This window comes from Neophocaena asiaeorientalis, unplaced genomic scaffold (assembly GCF_003031525.2).
Source record: "Neophocaena asiaeorientalis asiaeorientalis breed wild unplaced genomic scaffold, Neophocaena_asiaeorientalis_V1.1 scaffold113, whole genome shotgun sequence".
Classification (NCBI taxonomy): domain Eukaryota; kingdom Metazoa; phylum Chordata; class Mammalia; order Artiodactyla; family Phocoenidae; genus Neophocaena; species Neophocaena asiaeorientalis.
Genome location: NW_020172316.1, coordinates 3,749,786 through 3,774,190, shown reverse-complemented (window position 1 = coordinate 3,774,190; position 24,405 = coordinate 3,749,786). Strand labels below are relative to the sequence as shown.

General features: G+C 37.6%; 1 protein-coding gene across 2 annotated transcripts in view; it reads left to right on the top strand.

The window, feature by feature from the left end:
• The window catches only part of PPP1R1C (protein phosphatase 1 regulatory inhibitor subunit 1C), a 124,063-nt gene extending 100,115 nt beyond the window's left edge, over window positions 1-23,948 (top strand). For both annotated transcript variants that reach the window (XM_024766819.1, XM_024766811.1), the window contains exon 5: window positions 23,860-23,948. In XM_024766819.1, the coding sequence (XP_024622587.1) occupies window positions 23,860-23,948 (89 nt within the window). The remainder of the gene's footprint in view (window positions 1-23,859) is intronic.
• Window positions 23,949-24,405: the final 457 nt, after the last annotated feature.

The following is a 24,405-nucleotide window of genomic DNA, read 5'->3' as shown; positions in this document are numbered from 1 at the left end:
TACAAAAAAAAAAAAAAAAAAAAAAAAGACAACTGTTTTTAACTTTGTGCAGGTTTCCCCCTAACTTTCATTTTGAAACTTTAAAAATCAACATGCATTCTCTGATTGTAAACTGACACTGCACAGAAGATTTAAAACTTTACAGATAGATCTCTTAGGCAACTGCCTTGAACATTTACTCCGTGTGCTTTACTGGGATAACAAGTAAAGTGGTATCAACAACCTCCCACTTTCTACTCAGGGATTTTACTATCAGTAGATTCTAACATGCTTTAGACTACTAAAAACAGATACTTCACACATGTTTTGGGATTCATATATTGAGGGGACTCAACATGGACTCAATACAAATTTTCTAGTCCACATACATAAGTTTCAATAGACTTCTAAACTGGAAACCAGTTTGACGAAGTTTGGAGGAGGGTTACTGATATTCATCCATAGCAGCCCCGTGGTGGTGTTTTCTGCCTGCTTGGTCATCAGAGTTCATGGGTAGCAGTCACGGTGACAGGGACACAGAGTGAGGCTCTAACCAAGGAACAAGTGATTTCCCATGACTACGCAGAGACTGACCATCAGGCAAGGCTGACTCAGCGTTTGGCAGTTTTCTTGTCACTTGATTCCTCTTGCCCTGAAGAGTTTTGTGGATATTTCAACTACACGGATTATTTCTTTGTCTCTGCTCCTCAGTAATGTGTTCTTTCCTTAGCTCTACATGTTTGGTTTAACGTAATCAAGACTAAGACAAAAAATTTCACTAATAGAGTTTCTAGTAGCAAGAATGGGATAAACACGCTTGACCTAAATGAGTCAGAATCATTCTTTGGTGCACACAACATCTCTTATTTAAATTCACTTACACTACTTAACAAAATCCCACTAGGAACCAGACCTCTAGGCCTTTTTAATAGAGTGAGACAATCTCAAATGCTAGAGGAAAGGAAAGAACAAGCAGTTGGAGTTTCTTCTCTCTAGACAACCAAGTCAAACCAGCTCCGTGCAGGAACACCATTTATGTCTTGGTTTTGTAAACTAAATTCTGTGATTACAGTGAAAACCCAGCTCTAAACAAAAGGGTTTTTTCTTTTTTAAAGGCATGTCCAGCTGGAGCCAGACAATTCTGAAATAGGTCCCAGCTGTTTACATTATCGCAACACAAGAACAACTAAATACTACCACGGAAAGGACTATCAGTAGTAAATTCTTGTTTAAAGTTGTAGGTAGATAGAAAGCCAAATCCTTCAAGACCATGCCCACTCAGCAGTAGCTTAGAAAGGATAGTAAAAGGAAGGCATTAATTCTCACTTGCAGTTTTAACTGGCCCAGCTACCAACACTATAAGTCTTTTGGTGTCTCAAATTGTTCCAAGCATAAGCATGAACATTTGCTAGGCAGTGTGTATTTCCAAGTTGGAAAAGCTAGCCCTTTTTCAGGAACTTCAAAAATCTGCCAGTTTTGAGATAAATGTTTCATGTATTTCTTCCACAATCATAATTGTTTGTGGATTGTGTATTTTGTCTCACATTTAGTTTTTTTGCCTTTTTATAAATGCAAGCAGGTATAGATATTTCTATAAAGTCTCATTTTCATTACACAGCACAAAGCAAGTACTATTTAAAGTATAAAAAAAGTACTCAAAGAGTAACATAACCAGATGGCAATCTCCTTTAATCACAATAATCATCACTATATTGCTGATTAATTTGGCAGTATTCTTAATTATATGCTTTGTTACCAGTAAAATGAAAAATAGTACATATCTAAAATTTAGATTGAATAATGTTATTTTCTAGGTAAATAAATCTATAATAAATAATGTTATTTTCTAGGTAAATAAATCTCCTGTTTTATTGGAAGATAATGCAGCAGCATTATCTTCCAAGAGCACATGTATTTTTAAACAATTTATATTTATATTCCATTTTACATGCTTATAGTATATTCTCTCTTAATACTCATATTTATAAATTATACATTTGAATTTGGTTTTCATTTCAACACCTGACCAAAAGCAAAACATTTCAAGTATAAATATTTAGTCTCTCAAGATGAAATGGATTCATTTTCCTTTAGTATATGTGCATAGTATGTACATTTTGTTTGGATATTCTTGTCTACGGAGACCTAACAAACCCATCCAATAATATTTTATATACATATAAATGCTAATTCTGATTGGGTAGCAGTTCAGAATCAAAGCCAAAGTTCATTTTCTCACCTGATGTTATGTCAATGTACTGTTAAACAGTACTCTTGAACTATAAATTTGTGTGTGTGTGTGTATGTGCATCTGTGATGAAGCTATGTAGTTGAATATACTTTCTGAAAATAAGGCTGCAGGGAGTGAATTGGTGAAGGATGTCTTTCTCAACCTTACACAAGTAGTAAATTGGGTGACATTTGCTATTTATAACAGATGAAAACCAGATGATAATTTTTTTCTGCCCTAACCTCTGATGATTAGATAAGCTCAGTTTCTTTAAATGCTGTGCTTAACATTTAAACTGAATCTTATTTAAAATGATAGTCTAGGATGAATTGATAAAGACATTCCAGATGCAATCTTCCAGAAATGACAATATAAACTTAATCTCTTGAAGAATAAATGCAGGCAATATGCCAGATTTTGAAAGTCAAATGCTTTCAGATGGATGATAACTAATAAGTTTCTCATAACACGTGTTTAATTTTTCTAAATTAAATTAAATTAATTAAATTAATTTATTATGTTATGTTACTCTTTGAGTACTAAATTAAATTAATTAAAAATTAAATTAATTTTTCTAAATTAAATTCTATTCACACATGTAATCTTCACAGTTACATGAGAATGTAAACCATCATTTTAAAAAATAAAAACTTTAAAATTTGAAAATAAAAATAAGCAACATGTTTCCCAGGGCAGATGAAATGATCCAAAAGTTTTACCTTCTTTTTGCAGAAACAAATACTGAAAGCAGTTAACCAAGACCAGTTAACCAAGATTAAAAGAGAATAAATGAGTGTATAGTTTTGGATATATTGAGGTTCTGATGCCTGTGTTAGTGAAGGACTTCCTAGCCTTAAAGAAGTAATAATTACCTTGCAGGAATGCTAACATTTAAGAAGAAGGTAGTAAATGCAGAAAAATAAAACACGAAGGAGACAGAAGGAGGAGTAATTAAATGCAGCAGGGAGGTCACTGGTAGAATATCTCAGAAGCCAAGAGAAGTTGAATCCTCAAGAAAGAGTAAATATTTAACAATGGCAAAGACTGAGGAACGGTGAAATAAGATTAAAGCTTAAGAAACACCAAGTCGGTGTTTGGATGAGGCCAATCAAAGGTCATCTATAAACAGTTTTGGTACAGAGACTGGAGTGGAAGTCATATCAGAGTAGGTTGTTGAGTGAACAGGATGTGAGAAAGTGGGACCAGCAGTTTAGACAGCTCCTTTCTTAAAGGATGAGATACAAGCAAGAAGAATATGCATGGTTAAAGGAGTTTTTTATTTGTTTGTTTATTTTTAGGATAGAAGATACTTGACTACATTTGAGGACATTTATAAACTGAGGGGAAGAAGGCACTTGAGAAAGGATAAAATGAAGTTCTAGATATGAGAGCAGAGGCAGATCCTAAGAATTCTGGAATTGGAGATGTGTGTGGAAATCCTTCCAAGACCATCAGCACTCCCAACCCCCACCCCCATCCTGCTCTATTTCTCTCTTCTCCACAGCATCGAGACCTTCATAATACTATATAATTCACTTTTTGTTACCTTTACCGTTTGTCTTCTTCACCTCTCCACCTCAGTCTCCTTTGTGACCTCTTCATTTCCTGCTATTCCCACTTATCCTTTAAATCTAAGTGTCCTCCCAGGACTATAAAGTTCACAGGGGCAGAGATCTTTATCTTTTGTTCATTCATATATTTCAATACCTACAACATGGTGGGCACTCAACAAATACTTGCTAAATGAAAAGATGTTGGAGTGTAGAAATTAAATTTTGCTGGGGTTAGCTTGAAAGATTTTATTCCTTTTTCTGCAAAGTAGGAATAATTAAGCTGTAATTTATAAGGAAAGTAAGCTCAAGAGAGATTTCATATATACTGAAAGGTAAACATTCACTATATAGATCAGAGATTATTTATGGTAGTCCGAGAGCCCCATTTAAGTTCATGATTTGTCTATCCCACATACCGATTTATTTTTCTTTTTAATTAGCTACCGTCGTTTAAACATTAGATTTAATGCAGCAATTCAGATGTACTGCTTGTCTTGGAAAGCCGGAGGATGTGGCAATACCTGACTCATATTTCAGCATGACAACAATCACCTGGATCTGATTTGAGGCTGTCCCTTCACCACCACCACCCAGGACATAGGTTCACAAGATGAAGCACGTGATCTTCATTTGCCAAAGTCCTCACCATTCACTATGGTATCCTTAACCCCTAAATCTGTTGTCAGTTTCCATTTATTATTGAACTGGAGCTAATGTTTTGTATAGTATGGCTGCTTCATCTCTCCTGGCCTTTTAGGCAAATGTGCTTGCAATCCATGACATTGATAGTATTCAACTAACAGGTAATTTGTGTTCCAATGGGGTTTTCTTTTATCCTTAGAAACAGATTAAACTCCTCACCATGGCTAATTAGATCCTATATGACCTGGCTGCTCCAATCCACTGAACTCCCTTCACAACTCTCCACCTGGCTTTAAATGCACTCCTACTTTCTGTCCTCAATGGCCCTCTTCCTTTTTCTTAAATATATTAAGCTCCCTCCAGACTCTATGCCTTTATATTTTCAGTTTCCTTTAGCGCAATTTCTTTCCTTCAGATAATCAGCATGGCTGGCGTCTAATTCTGTCACACATACAAATATTTGTCAACAAGCAGCCCCCTCCGTCAGACCCATACAAGTTGCTCTGAAATCTCAATGCAACTCAGCCCTCTGTCCTTTTAAGATCGCCAACAAGCGACTTACATGAAAGGTTTACTCAGGGCAAAGGGGACAATTTTCTAGGGGCAGGGTTAATTTAAACTTCTAGTCAGAATCAAGTGACAAAGACCGCACACAGAACAGACTGGAATTCCGAAATTACATTCCACTTTGAAGAGTGTACACTATGAGGTTTACTAGATTCTTAAACCCTGTTCATGCAAATGCAATGAATGTATCCATTCAGTGTATCTAGCCAGTAGACGTATCTTGAACACCTCTTATTTCCCTGAAGAAAAACTGTTTCTAACATATTATATGCTAATGTAAAACTTTCTGGTATTGATCGGAGTTACAAACGGTGCTCTTCTTATGTAAGTTTTCCATTAGTGTCCTTGAAATGCTAACTCACTCCCTGGAGTGTTAGTCCTGATTAGTGTACCTGAAATACTAATAAACCCTTCCTAAGGGTCGATAAAATTAACATATATTCATTCCTGTACATGTACACACACCACATACTCCATGACGTGTTTTAAAGCACATAAGAAACATATTAGGAATCAATCACTCATACATAGAACAAATACTGAGAATCCTCTCCTCCCTTCCCCTCTCCATACCTTAAACCAATTCTGAGTGAATTGACAAGTAAATTAAAAGTTGGCTTACTGTGGGGCTATGAGTGACTGGTTTACTCCTTAATTCTTTCCATGGAACTGACGGGATTTGAAGAAATTGTTTCTGGCACTCCCATTGTAACTTGAAATGTATTTGGTCTCAGAAACAAGGCCAGTGTTGATCTGGCCCTTAAAAGGACGCTCCGCAACCCGGAGAACAAGCCGAATATGGCGAACAAGGCGAACATGGCGCACGCGGCACGTGGTGCTGCGCACAGCGTGGCACGGAGTGCGTAGACCGAGGTTGGCATTCTATGCGCCTGCGCAGCGTCTCTGCGCTGGCGTCAGAGGCTGCCGGGGTTGCAGTGTCCGCCCAGGTCCCTGGAGGCTGCGGGTGGGCGGCTGGTGGACGCCTTGCAGGCGCTGCGCACCGGCCCACCTCCGTTCTCCGAGCGTAAATTAACAGACACCCTTGAATGGATAACAACAGAAAACGCTGTTGGAATAGTGTGGGGATCGGCAATTTTGCACAGGAAGCTTTGGAGCTGTTGTTTACTGTAGTTTGCGTGAAGCTGGGACAAAATTGAACATACTCATTTGGTGCTTTGGAAAGTGCGAAAGCTGCTAGTGAACGCTAGTCTCCTCTCTCAGCAGAAATAACTGAAATGAATGCAGCTCTAGCAGAAAATCCAGGGCTTGTCAACGTATCTCGTTATGAAGATGGTTGGCTGATCAAGATGACACTCACTAACCTTTCAGTACTAGATGTGTGAAGATGCATATGAGAGATACATAAAATGAGGAGTGAAGATGGAACCCCTAAATAAACTAGTTTGAAACAACTTAATCTAGCATAGTTGTCTTAAGTTAGTGGTGGAGAGATTTTTAAAAAGCAGCTTATAGCAAAAGGAACTGCTTGCCACGTTACCTGAAAAAAATACCCCTTAATTTCCTAATGACTTCACGTAAACACTATGCATCTTTTTCACAGCACCCTATGATTTTTAGGATAGGCTCCAGTTATAATATTCAGAATTCCTGAAACTGTGGTAAAACTAGTTATAAAAATTATGTAATTCAAAGATAACATTGTTATCTTAAGCCTTATATAATACTGTAACTTGCTTACAGCCATCCCTGGATTTGGGTCAAAATACCTAATGATCTTCCCATTAAAAATAACTGGCAGTGGAGAAGTTTTTGTTAGTTGTACAGTGTCAGATAAAGAACAACACTGCCTTAATTTTACAATATACTGTGTTTGCTGGTGATATTTTTATACACTGAAGCAATAGCCTTGCAGGAAAATAAAGTTTAATAATAAAATATTCAACTTCTTAATTTAAAAAAAATGGAACCGTTGCTTCTGCATTTCTGTATCTTTATGGGTTAAATAGGCACTGACGGCTTCCCTGAATAACTGTCACGAAACCTGAGCTATGTTCTTCCCATTTTTCTCTTCCTGCTTCTTGGAGTATATTTATTGCACACAGATGTAAACAGCAATGTAGAATTTACCAACAATTTCATAAGATAAAATAAGAGGACGGTTTAATATCAGATACTCCAAAGTAAACCCTCTTAAAATCTTCTTGAGCGATCTCTCTTCTTTCAGGTCTGTCTTCCAGGTCCCTCCTGCCTCTCCTGTGATCCAGCAGATGTCCTCTCTTCTCTCCCTTCCCTCAGATGCTGCCCAGCTCCTGTGGATTCCATCCCTTCTCTTCCAAAAGCAAACGTGTTTCTTTTCTTTCACATGCATAATAACCTACCTTTTTTTTTTTTTTTCTGAATCCTTGGTGCCAGTGATGGCACAGGTCCCAAAGCCCAGCATCCACTGAATGAAAGAATGTTTACCAAAACAGCAAATGTAGGTCCTCTGGAGGATTTGTATGTCAGCAGTCTTGAAAAATAAAACAAAATTCCCCACATTTTACATGTCTTTATAGGAAAATAGATTGAGTTCTAAACACCTTACAAGCATGTTTGTGGAACACAAGCTCTTCTGAATTTGGAGACTTCATAAGTACAAGAAATAGAAAAAACAATGCTCATTAAGTTTGGGTTTTCTTCAAGTATGATGGTTGTGGCTTCTTATGATGATATTTGGTATGTAGCAAAAAAGGTACAAGCTGTTCTGTCTCAACACACACCAATCTACACTTATTTGTGTACACAGTATTAACCTAAGAACAAATATCTAAAAATAATTGGGCTATCCTAATAAGTGCCCTAAAATAACTTTGTTAAAAAAAAAAACTGAAAAATTTGATTCAGTAATTGACTCTTCAACAGATGTAATCTGTCTTTCTACATTCTTTTGGCAATTACATTTTCTAGGAAAAAAAAAAAATCAGGACTAAGTTCATTTGCAATTTTGCAGTAATATTGGTGCAGGAAGTAGTTCAGGAGGAGTAGGACATTTCCATAATTTATGGAAAAAGTACTTCAGAATATTTGAAATTAGTACAGTCGCGGAAAAATATCTGCCTTATTCCTAAGTAGCATCAGCTCTACAAATAGGCGGAGAACAAGCAGCTGTCTAAATATTATGATGTAAGGAGAAATATAAAGTCCTGATTTTCTGAATCATCTCCATCTATTATTGTCTTTCTTGACACCTGGATTAAAATTGCCATCACTTGAAACTTTCTTTAAACTATGAGAAAAGAAGTCATATTCTTCAGGAAAAAAAAGATTGTTAAAATGTTTATCATATTATACTGCAATGGAGGTAAATCTTCAATTAGGAATACATTGTGACTAGAAGAATGAGATCTTGGCCCAACAGGAATGAGAAATTGGATGTCATAGTGGGAAAAGAACTACAGTTGACCATTGAACAACATAGGTTTGAACTGCTTAGTTCCACTTACACATGGATTTTTTTTCAGTAAATACGTACTACTGTTGTCAAACCCAAGTTTGTGTGCCTGACATACGGTGAGGCCAAACAAACCAAAACGCCGGCACTTGGAGTGGAGAAAGGATTATTTATTGCAGGGCCATGCAAGGAGAGCAGGATGGCTCGTGCTCAAAAGACCTGAACTCCCCGATGGGTTTCAGTGAAGAGGTTTTTATAGGCAAGATTTGGAGGGAGGTCTGCAGGGTGTGTGACTTTCCTCTGATTGGCTTGTGGTGAGGTAACAGTGTGGTGTTCCAGAAATCTCAACCATCAGCCTTCTGGTTCCAACCGGCCTGGGGTCCACATTCTTTGCTCAGCCTGAAGTTACCATCCACCACCTGGGTGGGGGTCTTACTTCCTGTAGAAGAACTCAGAGATATGTATCAAGTTGATCTGCACATCCCCCTAGGAGGAACCAGGATCAGGCTTCATGGCTGCACTGTTGTTTCTTTCTGCATTCCCTCACTTTCCTAATTATTAACTGTTTGAGTCTGACCTTTGGGACTCAGGGAAGGTCTAGGAGGCTGAAAGCCTTTGCTTACAAACAAGAAATGGGGGACATGGAAAGGCTTTTATGCTTGGCAGGTCCCTATAGGGCCCTGCTCATTTTCACTAGTGTGCTACACAATCTGTGGTTGGTTGAATCCGCAGGTGCAGAATTTGCAAATATAGAGGGCTGACTGTAAAGCTATATGTGGGTTTTTGACTCTGTGTGTGTGTGTGTGTGTGTGTGTGTGTGTGTGTGTGCGTGCTGGGGGTGGGGATGGGGGTTGGTGCCCTAAACCTCCGTGTTGTTCAAGGGTCAACTGTAGAGTCAAATTCAGGAATTTTGGGTTCTGATATTGACTTGCCAAGCCATGTTGGGAAACTCATTTAATTATTGGCAGACACAACTTTCTAGCTGTGAAATGGGAATAAGAGCAGTAGCCCATTCCATGTTACAGTGTGATGTTGAGAATAGAATGATATATATACTTTTTGCCCTGAAAAATTGAAAAGTGCTGTAATAATATGTTATTACTATTATTACACATGATGATAGAATTAGAATCAGGAGAATAATAGGGGCAACAGAAGGGAGCCCCACTGTAGTTTAGATAGTGTTAATTATAAATATTGATAATATAGGATAAAGGTGCAAAGGAAGGAAAGAGGATGAAACTTCCAAAGTAATCCTCCAGTCCAAGACAGATTGGATGCCCCACAAAGAGGTTGGGGTAAGTCATGCTTAAACTGAACCTCACTTTTATCTAAAATTAACTATGATCATAGTACAAGGATCAATTAGGTGAGTGGGAAAATATAGATGAACAAAAACAACAAAATAAATGGTATCAAGAATTATAGATTCTGTTTACTTGTATTTTCAAAACCAAATTGAAATAATGATGAGGAGGAGCTCAAGAGCTAATTTTGGGGGGGATTTTTAAAAAGTTTTTCTTTGCTATGTTTTCCTAGAATCTTCAGGAGATTGCTTTTAATGTGTTATGATATCATGTGTGTCAGTATCTGGCATGTCTTCTCCACAATTCACTGAAGTAAGTGTCTACTCTGAGAAAACTGACAAATTTTAAGCATTCTAAAACCTAGGTCGTGTCAATTCTGGGCAAAATACTTCTTTTATAATCACTCAAATTCTGTCATCTGGTTATTTACAGATCCACACAATGAGCACTGACCAGGAATGCTCAAGGCTTTGTAGTAATAAAATTATTGCCTCAGGAACCAAACAAAGCATGAAACCAGTTGTGATGATTTTGACCCCTGACCTGAAAGTCTGATATTCATTCTTCAAAAGATGCCTTGCCTGTGGGGAGACAATTACTGTCTTTGTAAAAGATGTCCTAAATGTTTTTTATTACTTTAGTTCCAATCATTAGTGTAAGGTTTAGATTTAACTTGAAGGTCACTCCTGAGACATATCGGAATATTTTCCATTTTTGTCTGGTTCTCAGCTCATCATAAGTTGCATTCAAAGATGGAGGTAATGGGGGGGAGAAGGAATACCCCAGTTGCCTTTCATTTTCCTTTTCTGTCTTCCATCCCAGAAGGAGATCACAGGGAAGACATAAGAAAGAGAGAATAGACTATTTGGGACACTTTGGGTTTCACATGTCAAAATCAAATCGAATTAGCTTAGGCAAAAGGGAAATTTGTTGAAAGATTACTTGGTTACTTTATGTTATTAAGGGAAAACAAACTACTAGGAAAGAAAGGAAAGGAATCTGAGCCTCAGGAAACAAAGAGAATTGAAGTCGGCCATCTCTTCCATTTCCTTTATTTACCTGTCAATTTCATCCTCCCTATGGTCCACTGCAGACCAGCTATCTCCTTAAGTAGGAAACCTGGCCATCAAGAGCAAACAAGTTTAACATCGTACACCATCCATAAATTAAAAACTCTCTTATAATGACTTGGTTTCTGACAGTAAGATCATGGGGGAAGGATTATACTTAACCCAGCGTGGGTCAGATACCCCTGGCTTTGGCACAGTGGCCAGAGGACAAGATAATATACGAAACAGGCACTGCTGATTTGTACCTTGTGTTTGGAGTGGGTAGAAGAGTGGTTCCTGAAGGAAAGTGAGTGGGGAGAACAGTCATTCCCCATAAGCAGGGGAGAGTAGAGAAAAGACTAAACAGTAGACACTCATTATAAAGAACAAATCAGGAATGTTACTTGTTGAGAAGTAAATCTTTCTTAGAAACTTAGAAAATTATACCTCTGATTTCCACCCACTTCTAATTATATTCTGGTAGTACTGTTGGTGAATTTCCAGAACATTGCAGCCTCCAATTATAAAAAAGGATTGTGCTCAGAAACTTGATTTGTAAGGGATTTGGAACTGAGAATACATAGAATCAATGCCTTTTTTTTTTTTCAGGCCAATTTATAGAAACACAGTCTACGATATTGCCTAAATTATTATACTAACTGTCCATTTCAATCTCACAAAACCTCCATTACAGAATCTTCCTAGAGTGTCCAGCTTCCACATACCATGGAAGACATTTTACCTCTTAGTGGTTTTGCATGGACATCAGGCAGCCAGGTTGTGGTTGGGTAAGAGAAGGTGGGAAGGGAAGTCCCCTGGGACTCCCAGGCACCAGCATTTTTGTCACTTCTTGTGTCTGGTGTGGCACAAGGCAGAGAATACAGAATAAAGTCCGAAGAACTGTGTTCTGGATTGAATGATTGCTCTTCGCTGTGGGACTTCAGAAAACAGGCCTTGGTTCACATCTTAAGAGGATGGTGGTGGTGGTGGCGGTGGCAGTGTGTGTGTGTGTGTGTGTGTGTGTGTGTGTGTGTATGTGTGTGTGTATGTATATATGTTAAGAGGCAGTTGGACTGTCCTTTGAACTCAAGACTGCTTTTTAAAGTTCTTTCGACCCTGAAAGGTCATGCTTCTATGATTGAGAAAAAGCTCTTTTCTCAATCTAGGTCTCTAGGCTAATATAGTTTGTGGGGAGGAGACTAGAAGGGATTAGAACAGGGGTACAGGCTATTCTTCTTCCATGTCCATTGGTTTATATGGCTCCTTTACTATAGCCTTCTGGAGGATAAAGGGGTCTGGTCATGCTCCTTTCTTGAGGTTCCCTATATTAACAAATGAAGAGATGCCAAAACAGGATTGCAAAAATGATGGAATTGTCAATATTTTCATTTGACAACAAAATTTACAATATGATATAACTGAACTATTCATAATTATAATATTTATAAAAAAAGAATAAGTCATGGTATGATCCAGGTAGTATGGTCCAGTAATCAGATGTATGTGTGAAGTTTTATGAGTGGTACTTTAAAAAACTATTGTCAATAAACTTGTCAATAAATATGTCAATAAATATATCTGTTATTGTGTATACGAACATTTGGAGATAATATCAAAAGTCTAAATCATGGCCAGTTTTGCATAAGAGGCCCTAGCCAAATGGCCCTTCTGGTATCTTCTCTGAGAGGCCCAGCTACCTTGTGTTAGCAAATTGGAGACTGTTTCTAGTCAGTGTATCAAGCCAGAAATAACAGTGTTCATTCTCAATAATTTCATTTTATCTCTAAAAATCTGATGGTTACTCTCAGTTTTATATATATATTTATTTTATTTATATTATATATTTATATATATATATATATTTTTTTTTTTCTTCCCTCAGAGTAGTGTCTATTATTTGAGGAAGAAATGAAATAAATATCTAAGAAAAGGTAAACAGACTAGATACACAGTAAGTTAAGGGAACAAACTGAAAAACTTTCAAATAATTTTGGGTGTGCTAAGCCATAAACATACTTTAAGAGAATTTTGCCTCTGAAACAATGAAATTCAACAAGGGTTTTTGAAAAAGCTTACATTAATTTTTATTAATAATTTTAGAATTTTTCTAAGACAAAGGTGATTGTAAATTGAATGCAATGTATGTATACTGAAAGTAAGATTGTTTTTGCTTTCAAGAGAAGAATTTGGAAATTCAAAAGCCGTGGTTTTAGGGCAATTAATTTATAATGTCTGAGCGGGGTTGGAGTGTTCTAATTTTGGTATTGAAAAAATTTTCGCAGGTAACTGATACTCATGTGTTGAGAAACTGAGTAAATTAGGTAAGTAAACACATATTTTTCCTAATTATTACATTTAAATATTATAGGGCAGAAATAACAGAAAATTACCATTTTAAGCAAAAATGTTACTACTATTATTCCTTCTTCATGTAAATATAGAATGGCTACTCACTATAGAATTTGAGTATATAATTGCTCCTTTGCATCAAGTATTCTTAATAAAATCAAAATTTGAAAAGAAATAAAAAGAAATAAAAGAAGTGGTATCAGCTCATCCAAGGAGAGTTTGTTAAAGATCTATGTAAAATGAAGAGAGACTGTGATTTTACACATGGGAGACAAGTAAAACAGACCAACTGTAGGGCAGCAAATCAAAGAAGAAAGTAGGTCAGCGAGCCCCATGGTGATACAATGAATTGCTATTATTTAAAGGGATGGTCAGAGAGTAAAACTGCCTGTGCACAAGAATGCCTATGAGAACAATGGTAAATCTGAGCAAAAAAAGCAGAGTCAGAGCAAGAGTTGCAAAGCTCAGCGTGTGAACTGCAAGTCCTTGGGTCAGGCGGAGGATAAAACAGAACAATCTCGTCATTCAGAAGCTTCCTGGCAGCCAGGGCCAGCAAGCTGTGTAATGAGAAACAAACTGAGCTGAGGCCCTCCGCAGAGAAAAGGGGAGGGAAACAGTCTCAGGATAGGAGAGAACTGAGCTGATTTTGAGACTGCATGTAACTATCAACTCATCAGGATTAATACTTTCCCATAAAAGAAAATTTTAAGTTACAGGAGAATCACTGAGGAGACCAACATACTTAATCAAATCCATTTACATTACTTATATTGTGAAAGCCATGTACCCAATGGGATTAATTAACTGTGTTTGGTGATCAGAACATTATATACTGGAGAAAGTACAATTTCTCCTTTCCATCTTTAAGATTTACTGCCTATTTTCTTGGACTAGGTGGAGTTTCAGAATCATAATTGTTAAGTGAGTCTAGAGTGGTAATCTAAAATACTATAGGAGACTGAGAAGAACAAACTAACTCCAGGCCAAAAATAATCTACCTTTTCTATTTATTATAGGAAATGTGACTTAAAGGGATTGAGCAGAAGTTCATTTATCTGAAAAAAAATTTGGCTATGTTGAAAAGTCTTTGTATGTTGAATAGGGAATATTTTTAAAGAAAGTGAGATTGAAGTTAGTCATTTCTTTACTTAAAATGCACTAAGCTTACAACTGACTCACTTTGTTATAGGGCAGAAACTAACACACCATTGTAAAGCAATTATACCCCAATAAAGATGTTAAAAAAAAAAAAGTAAAAATCAAAAAAAAAAAAGTTACGAGTTGCAAAAAAAAAAAATGCACTAAGCTTCTAATAATGTTCAGGCTTTGTTCTGGGCTCTGCTATCAGTCAGCGAACAAAACAGAGTATTGACTCTGATTTCATGGTGCTGATATTCTAGCGGGAGGCATACCAGAACTCCATAAATAAAGACATATGACACCAGGGAATGATTAATGCTCTAAAGGAAGGAAAAAAAAATAAGATAAATCACCATAAGTGGGCTGAAAGTAAGGGAAAGAAAGAGAAGGGATGTTTTAGATGGAACGGTCAGTGGTCTTCTCTGAAATCATGACATCTCAGCAAAGACCTGATTGGCCAACTGAGGTGAAGAAAAAAATCATGTGGGTCCCTCAGAAGAAGAGGAATCCAGTAAAGAGAGCAAGGAGGACAGGCCTGAGGCTGTTTGAGGTCTATGTAAAATACCAATGTAGGCAAGCAAGTGAGGGAGCATTGTAAAGAGATAAGTTCAGAAGGAGACAGAACCTAATCATGAAGCATCTTAATGACTATAAGCTTATGGTCAGGCATTTGAATTTCATTCTTAAGATAATGAGAAGACATCAAAGATTTTCATCGGAGGAATAATGTAATCTTTTAAAAGATTATTCTGTAAATTGTTTGGGGAATTAACTGTAGGGTGGAAGGAGACAAAGTTGGGAAGCAAGTTAGAAGGCTATTGAAGTCCTCGAGGTAGAGATTAGTGATGGATGGGACTAAGGTGGTAGTGCTGGAACTGATGAAAATTGATTAGACTTGGGATACAATTTTGCATGTAGAGACTTCAAAATTTGGTCATGCATTGGAAGCGGAGTATGAAAGGAACAAGAGGAGGCAAAGAATACACTGGGCCTGAGAATATTCTGTTAACTAAGACGGAAAAGATTTGGAAAACAGAAGGTTGGTAGGGGCCAGGTGCTTGTTTCTCTTTGAAGATTGGGGACAGAATCAAGATCATGTTTTGGATAGACTAAATTTGGGATGCCTATTAAACACTTAAAAGTCAGAATACAGTTAGGCTGTTGGTTTTATGAACCTGAACTCAGATGAGGGACTGGGACTGATAATATACAATTGGAAATCATCAATTTATACATTATATTTAAAGCAATAGTATTGGATGAGATCACCTAGGAAGTGAGTACAAATAGAGAAAACATTCAATAACCAGGTCCTGGAACTGGCTGGCATGTAGGGTGAGAATGAGTAGGACTGTCTAGCTGAAAAGACCAAGAAGCAGTAGTCAATAAGGTAAGTGGAGAAACAGGTGTGTTTGGTCATCTTGAGGTCAAATTAGTGTTTCAACAAAAAGAAGTGATCACTTATGTTAAATGCTGCCATGATTTTGTCTAAAATGGTGTGAAACTGACCACTGGATTTCCCCAGATGGAGTATGTTGGGGAAACTTGACAAGAACTATTAATGGAGTGATGAACATAGAAGTTTGATTGGAGTATGATAAGGAGAGGTTATAACATGATGCAGTCTATTTATTATACTATAATGAGTTTTGCTCTTAAGTTTTCTAAAGAAGAGAGAAGGGGCAGTGACGAGAGGTGGAGTGGAGTCAAGAGACAGTTTCTTGAAACGGAAGAAATGTTGTGGTTATGGGACTATTTTAGTAGAATGGAAGAAACTGATGACGCAAGAAAGAGAGGTCTTAATTTTAGGAGAATTCTTTGAAAGGGTAAGAGATATTGTGAAAAAGAGGGATGGAAAAAATGAGAGGTGAGGCTTATGAGAGGAGGCAGAGATACGGGCACTGATTCAAATATCTTGGTAGATTTGGCCATGCTGTTGTCAACTCATTAATGATCACTTCAATTATCCCTGAGAAAATCAGCTGAGTGTGAAGAGAGTATGGGGTTACTGGAGATTTGAGTGAGAAATCTTACCATCTGACAATCTCTGATGCATTTAGACCAGTGATGTTCAAAGTGATTCTTGATACAGGTGGCTTAATTAATACCATAAGGCTGACTTCCCCCCACTGACAATCAGTGGGAAAGAGCTTTTATAGGTGGAGGGAAGGGGCTACATGCAGAAATAGCACAGGCAGCTCTGACCGTCACCTTGAAATTGGCCATGCGGTGGACTGACCAGTGTCATCTTGATTGTTTGAAGTACAGTTAGTCTTCAGTTCCAGGGTCGGTTTGTTCCCATTTCTTTGAGGCCAGTTCTCAGAATTAGGGCAGCTTATGTCATGGCTACAGTCTGATTCATCATGTAGTTAACTTCTTCCACCTGGTGGGGGTTTCAGTATCTACAAGACAGCTCAAAGGATATGGCTCAGAATTTTATCTACAGCCCTTGAGGAGAAACTAAAGGTCCTTGACTTTGATGACTAAACTATTATTATTTGGTCTTGTTTGACTGCTTTCCTTTACTACTGCATTTTTTTCACTTCTCTGACAACTTATTCTTTGGCTAAAGTTTTTCTACAGACAAAAGGCAGGCTGAGGAAATGGGGGAAGGACCATAGGGCCCTGCTGCATTTCAAGGCTACGGTAGCCAATAGTGACTATTGTTGCTTCAATAGGAAGGTACTCTCCTTGGAAGACACAGACTTCTAAAATGCCAGCACAGGACATCCTTCTGTGGACACACTTAAAAAACACAGGCATCATTTGTTCTGTGGCTTTAAATGCAACTCTCCTTTTGTTATTTTATTTTTAGTGCTTTCAAGGCTAACCACGGACTCCTGTTGATTGATGCAGTCTTTATTTTAGATATGCTATTTTGTTCAATCAATGGCAGTCAAGTCCGGCAGGTGAGATAGCCATTCTGTCTCTTTCTTAAGTGAAATTGCCCAACACTGTTTAGCTCCATTATGTGTAGGCTTAAAAATTTAACTTTACTTCTGAGTTCATGGAATGCATTAGCTTTGAAGAGAAAGGGGGTATTAGAAGGGCACTTAGCTGTAGAGAGCAAAAGAAGCACTCAGTCTATCAAAGTGATTCTCACCCTAGGCTGAATAGCAGGATCCTTGCAAAATTAAAAAACATATTCTTGCCTGGCTCCAACCTCAGACTTACTGATGAAGATGTGGGCACTTTACATTTTGGTAAGTGAGACTAGATTACTCTCCAAAGATATTCTTTGAATTCACACTTCTAATGATAGCAGGTAAGTATACCTCCTCCCCTATCTTCTCCTCAGCATATACTGCTAAATCTTTCACCTAGGTTTTACTCTTGGGCAACAGCTTTGGTAAAATATACGATAGGTAAAATATACATAAATATATAATACTCATGAATACATATGAATACCATATAAACATGCTGCCCCTATTCTCATGTATGATGAAGAGAGAAGCACATTATACATTTATTCTTCTGCAGAGAAATGCTTCTGTAAGTAATGGGTGGTTAAGTGAAATGATCCTGTGTTGATTTGCAGTTTATATTAACTGAACAGTCATCGTATTAGAGCAGAGATCAACTGTGCTGTTTATATGTAATTTACTCCAAATGAAGTAGAAAGGGATAGATTTAAGATGAGTTCAGGACATGATGTGTGTTTAGCTTTGGGATGAAATCAATATGTCACTTGATCTCTGTGACCCTCAGTATATTAATGTAGAGCTATTTATTATAAATGAATGACAAAAAGATTAAACAAAATACATGTGAAAGCATTTTGGGAAATGCAAAGCACATTTTCAATCAGAGATGGTGGGCCTTTACTGAGGAGACTTGATGTCCCATATTATAGCTTAAATTATAGTCCTTGAGTATATCTAGCATGATTTTTTGATAAAATTTGAAGGATCAATATACAAGCAACCATTAGAAAAATCATTCTTTTAGGGCCACTGAACTCACTCTTTTGTACACAGTAGGCCTTCAGAAAACTAATGCTTGTTAAATGTATTTTGCAAATCGTGTTCTCATTTAGAAATCAGACTCACTGCTTCCCTTAATCTAACCAGTGTATTGCTCAGTCAACGGCTGTCCAAATTACTATCTCCTGAGTTGGAGCTCTTCTTTCCCACATCAGAACTCTCCAAATGCTTTAATTCTACATGTCTTCATTAAATAACTTCATTTATGTGCATGCCATCACCCCTGACCTACATCCCCATCTGATTTGTAGTTGTGCCTCTCTCCTGCTCAACACACAGTAGGAACTTTATTATATTTAACTCCTATTGCTTCTTTTCTAATAACATGTACATTATTTGTAACTTGGTTCCATTCTGGGAATGTTGCTGGGCAAAGTTAAATTGTACATCTTCCTGCTTACAAACTCTATTAAAAACACTAACAGCAATGATGACAAAAAAGACTGAAAAGTTACATCTAAATCTATCAGTTATAAGTTGAAAGAATTTGATAATGAAAAAAGCCTTATGATCTCGAGTCACCACATTTTCCTTCAGGTTTTAACTTTGGAAAAGATCAATAACAGTGGTGGTAGATTGAGTCCTGGTGGCCCAGGTGAAGAACCCCCAGTAGGAATTAGGGGCCGAGGTTTGTGTCCCAGCCCAGCTTATGATTGCAGTGTGAATTTAAGCAAGTCACTTTGCCATCTGAAATTGTCCTTTCATCTTTAAAGTGAAGAGATTAGACTAGGAATCATATTCACAACTATTTGTGAGTCAGAAACCCCTTTGAGATTCTGCTGAAAACTATGGACCTTCTTCACTGAAGAGGCACAGAAACAAGTATAAATAGAATTCCAAGAGGGTCAGAGGCTCTCAAAATACACCCACAAATTCCCCAGAGGACTTTAGAACGATTTCAAACTTCTAAAGTATGTGGTTGAAAAAAAAAGAATCCATTTACATTTGCTACTCCCGATGTGAATTGTTTTAAAATGTGCATTTGGGCCGCTTAAGTCATTTAAAGTTAGAATTACTTTTTTGTAACTTATAGTACTCAGAGTAAAGCAAAATTTTCAGTAGGAAAGAAGATCTCCTTTGTATATGAATGCATCTCAGGGTTGGTGAGCTTGTGAGCCTGCCCTGCTACTCAATCCAGGGTTCCTTCTCGTCTGAGATGGAAATTTAGCTTTGACTTGGACACACACAGTGATGGGGAGCTCACTCACATGCTTATTGCTGGGCAAACATAAAGAGTTTAGAAATTTTCTTCTTTATATTGAGCCATACAAATGTCCCTGACTTAACAATGGTTTGATTTAAGATTTTTTGCCTTTACGATGGTGCAAAAGCAATATGCATTCAGAAGAAACCGTATTTCGAATTTTGAATTTTGATCTTTTCCTGGGCTAGTGACACGCAGTAGGATATGGTCTCGTGATGCCAGGCGGGGCAGTGAGCCCAACTCCCAGGTAGCCACAGGGTAATGAGTGTAAACAACAAATACAGTACACTTACAACCATTCTGTACCCATACTACCATTCTGTTTTTCACTTTCAGTATGGTATCCAATAAATCACATGAGATATGCCACACTTTATTATAAAATACGCTTTGTGTTAGATGATTTTGCCCAACCACAGGCTAACATCAGTGTTCTGAGCACGTTTAAGGTAGGCTAGGCTAAGCTATGATGTCCGGTAGGGTAGGCGTATTAAATGCATTTTCCTCTTATGATATCTTCAATGGGTTTGTTGGAACGTAACCCCATTGTAAATCTAGGAAGATCTGTACTCTGCCCTCACCACATGAATGTCAGCTATTGACACTATTGCCGCTCTCAGTCGCCACTTAGATAAATTTTATTTCTTTTTCCAGGCTTTTAGGAATTCAATGGCAGCCTCTTTTGTCCTCTCTTAATTTTGCTAAACAGTGCAGTTTCATATCCAATTCTTCTGGAAGAGATTTCATAAAACTGCTTTTAATCTCAATTACTTCCTTCGATGGAACCCTTGAGATGCAGAATCCAGAATTGGGCAACATAATCCAGAAAAGTCTGAACAACACATGGTTAGAGAGAAGTTTCCTCTCTTAAACTGCTGACTCTCCTGTTAGAAATGCCACCCACACTGCCAAGAGCTCTGTTCCTACAAACAGGTGACTCTGTTGGGTCATGTTGAAATTGTGGTCACCTGAATCCCTAACTATACTCAATCTAGGTTGTCCTCATTCTCTATCTTTTAGAACCAAAATAATCTTCCTAAAAACAAAACTCCCTTTGACCTCTACCTTAATTGCTTAGGCCATCTTTCCAGCTCTTTGGAATACTAGTTTTTCACTCATCATGTCATCTTTTCTTCCAAGTTTCATGTCATCTACAAATGTGATAAACCTGCCTTTTTCCCCTCTGAATTAACCGATAAACATATTGATGTGTGGTTTGCCAAATGTAAGCCTCCCTTTAGGGATTAATTATTCATAATTCTTCACTCAGTCACTTTACAACTTCATCCAACTCACATTTAACCTCCTGATCTACAGAATGGAGAAGAGCACGAGTATAACGTTCTGTGCAGGGACAACATTTCTTTCTTTTCCTTTCCTTCTTTTACTCAGTCTTTCTTTTCCTCAAACTCTATTTTCTTCACTCCTTCATGTATTCATACCACATATCCTTGTCTTATATATGGCTCCTTTTCTTGTGTGTTCATTTTGTTACGGAGAAAAGAGCCTCTGTGCATTTTGGGAATCCCTCTGCCTTCTGCCCGAGTGCAGGGCTGCCTGTGTTTTTCTTGCTCCAGGAGGCCCTTTGCCACATGCTGGGAATCAGTTCACGTGCAGGTGAGGTGTTTTCCTGCGTGTTCGTTAGCATTTGGCAGAAGAGGAGAATCTGAGAATTTCACCAACACCTCCAGAGCAAGTTACTTTCCTCCACCTCCAGAATTACTCAAATATTGAATGAGGCTTCAAAGAAAATTTAAATACAAGGCATATGTGTGTTTGGGGATAGGAGGAGGGGCACGGGGAGAAAAATTATTAGACAGTTCTCACAGACTTCACACATTAATCTCAGCATTTATTGCATCTATAACCAAACAAACATTGCTGAAAAGAAAAATTCAAAACACGAATTAATCAACCATCCGTTATCCAATGGAAAGATGACGTTAGTGTAAACTGCTTTGGGAACCAAGGAATCTGTGGTCCTGTAGAGAGGTTCGGCAGAACAGCTCTGTGACGTCACCTACTCCTGCCTCATCAAAATCTTTCACCTGGCAATAGTTAATGCCACACTCAAATAAAACCGAGAAAAGCCCGTTCCAAGGTTTGCTCAAGTGAGTGATTTTACTTTAAAGAAGGCTTTCTCGTATAACTTTGTGGCCGTTATCATTATAAAATAAATAACTGAGTAGACCTTTAGTCAAGTATGGGAAGTGGATGATTATTGGTTTAACAAGTTGGACATTTGGTTACCATTTTTTTAAATGTTTGACTCCCTCATATAGACAAATCAATGTTGGCATTAAGTTAAACCTAATTTAAGGAAAATTGTCTGAACACAACTGCATTACTCTGTAGTTACTTTGAGGTTAAAAGGGATGAGCCCTGGAGGCAGTAGAACCTTTGCAAATCCTGGGTGGTGCAGACAATTTTAGCTCAGGAAACAGTGGCAGGCGGCTGAATGATTACTATGCTTTAATACTTCAGAGGGAATGCCAAGATGGTTTGAACCAGATTAGTAGGTACTGTAAATAAATCCTAGAGATTGATAGGTGAGTCTACATTAGCATCCAAAAAGCTAAAGGTGAAAATGAGTTGGGGTCTCCTGACAATGGAACTTTATGCTTCATTCACTCAGTCAGTCGGTCAGTCAGTCAGTGAGTGAGTCAGTGAGTCAGTCAGTCAGTCTATATTGAGGGACTATGATGTGTCAGAACTTCTTTTAGAACCACACTATCCTTGTAAAGTTGAACAAATCATTTATCTTCTTGAAGTCTAGATTTTACCATCCAGGTATTTATCTCGTGGAGTTGTGAGGTTTAGTGACCCAGGTATGTAAGACTCCGGCAGAGTGACTGATTGGATGCTCATTGAACTCCTTTTCCTTCTTAGCATTTAGACCTCTTTTTCTCCTGTGTAATCTATAACATGATGAAATAAGTTCCACTTGTTAACAACAAAATTCTCTCTGTGGTGATTGTGAGTGATCTGTGTTTGCAGATGAAATTACAGTATTTAAATATTATTACAACTTATCAAATATTTTTGCAAGATAATCAACCAAGTCCAGGGGTGTCATTCCTTGCCAAATGGCACTCTGAGGTTGCTGACTGCAGTACATGCAAACCCACTCTGTTTTTTTCCTTTTTTTAGTTTCTTTGTTTCATAGTAAACATGAGCAGTGACTTCCTTTCATTTATCAATTCTAACTGCAATGTTTTTCAGTAATATTTAGAAAAATCTCATAAACCAATTTACTAAAATATAAAAATCTATAAACTTTTCCATGTTACACATCACTATATGCAGAGTGTCAGCTAGTATATGATGTTTTAACAGAATAGACCCAAGTGAAATGAAAGATGATTTTGTAATGATTGTAGTAGTCGCCTTATGATTTATACTCCAAACTTGAGTTAATTTTGAAAAAAATCTGAATATACATTATTGTGGAAATGCCAAAGACATATACCAAAGTGTCACCTCATTAATTCCATCAATCATTTATGCAATCAATATTAATGAGCACCTACTGTTTGCCAGGCTCTGTACCTGGGACCCCAAAGTGAAACCCCATCCATAATCCTGACATCAGCAAGTTTGTTCTAATGAGAAAAATATGTAAACAAATACTGTTCTATAAAGTAATTGATACAAGAGAAAGTGATCCAAGAGCAGGGGGAAATATGAGAAAGACCTAACTAGGTCTACTTGGGGAACTGGGGGAGCCTTCACAGAGGAGGCAAGCTGCTATCAGGATGAGTGGGAGGTTATCAGGTGGGTGAGTAGGAAGAAGCTATTCGGCAGAGAGAATAGAATGAGAAAGACATGGAGGCTTGAGGGAGCCTGGAGTGACCTGTAATGTGGAAGAGCAGGTTAGTATTGTTAAAGCACAAATTACTGTGAAAGAGGGAAGCAGGAAAGGCTGGTGGAAATGAGGCCAGATAGGTAGGGAGAGGCCAGGTCACATAGCCTATATATCAGGCAAAGGTGTGCCAATGGTTTTCCTCTGTGTAGGTTTTGGGGGAAGTGATTGAAGAATTTTTAATACAAAAGTTTCAGAATCAAATCTGTATGTTTTGATTCCTAAAGAAGACTAACAGTATTCTGATTCTTTTGTTGTTTGAAAGTTACAGAAATGGCACGCACACACCTCCTCGCTCCTGAGAGGAGCAGTAAGAGCCTGTGAGCAGATTTTTAGTTAACAGGTTTTTAATAGGCAGTGATGCAATTCTTAATGGAGAAAATTTAATTACTATAAAAGACATTCTGTTTCGAATGGAAATTGGGCTGGGTGTGTTTTTATTCCTCAGTGAATTAAAAGGTTTATATAAGATTAGATTGTTGAGATCCTTGGAGAAAACACATATACACCAGTGAAAACGTTCCACTCATTTTCTTTACCTCTTGCAGCAAAGCAGTGAATCTGCCAGAAATAAATTGAGCATAATTTTTATAATTTCAGGGGTTAAGCATGTGAAAGGCCAGAATGAATCAGCATTCCCCGAAGAAGAAGAAGGCGTGAACGAGAGAGAAGAGCAGTGGGACCATTAATAACGGGTCTGCAGCAAGAAGTCTTCTTGGGAATAACTGAACTATTAACTTTTCTGAATATCCCATGGAACACCACTGCTTGACTTCTATCTCTGCTCTCCACACTCACAAAATAGTAATACACCTCCTGGGAAGCGCCCCTTGATGGAACTTTAGAACTACCTACAGATCGTTCCATATTACTTACAATTAAAAAATAAGTATTTATTTTACAACAGTGATTTTCTTTCTAACAACATAGACATTTGCAAACATGTGAGTGTTCTAACTTTAATACTGCCCAGCTTAATCCCTGATGTCCTACTGATAAGATTTGCCTTCTAATGTCAAATGTAAATAGCATCACTTTAAAAGTAAAAAATAAATATTAAATACATTTAGACATGAGTGTGCGTCTGGGTTTAACTTACAGAGGAATGTTTAATGAAACTTTTAAGATCTGCATTTATCCTGTTGC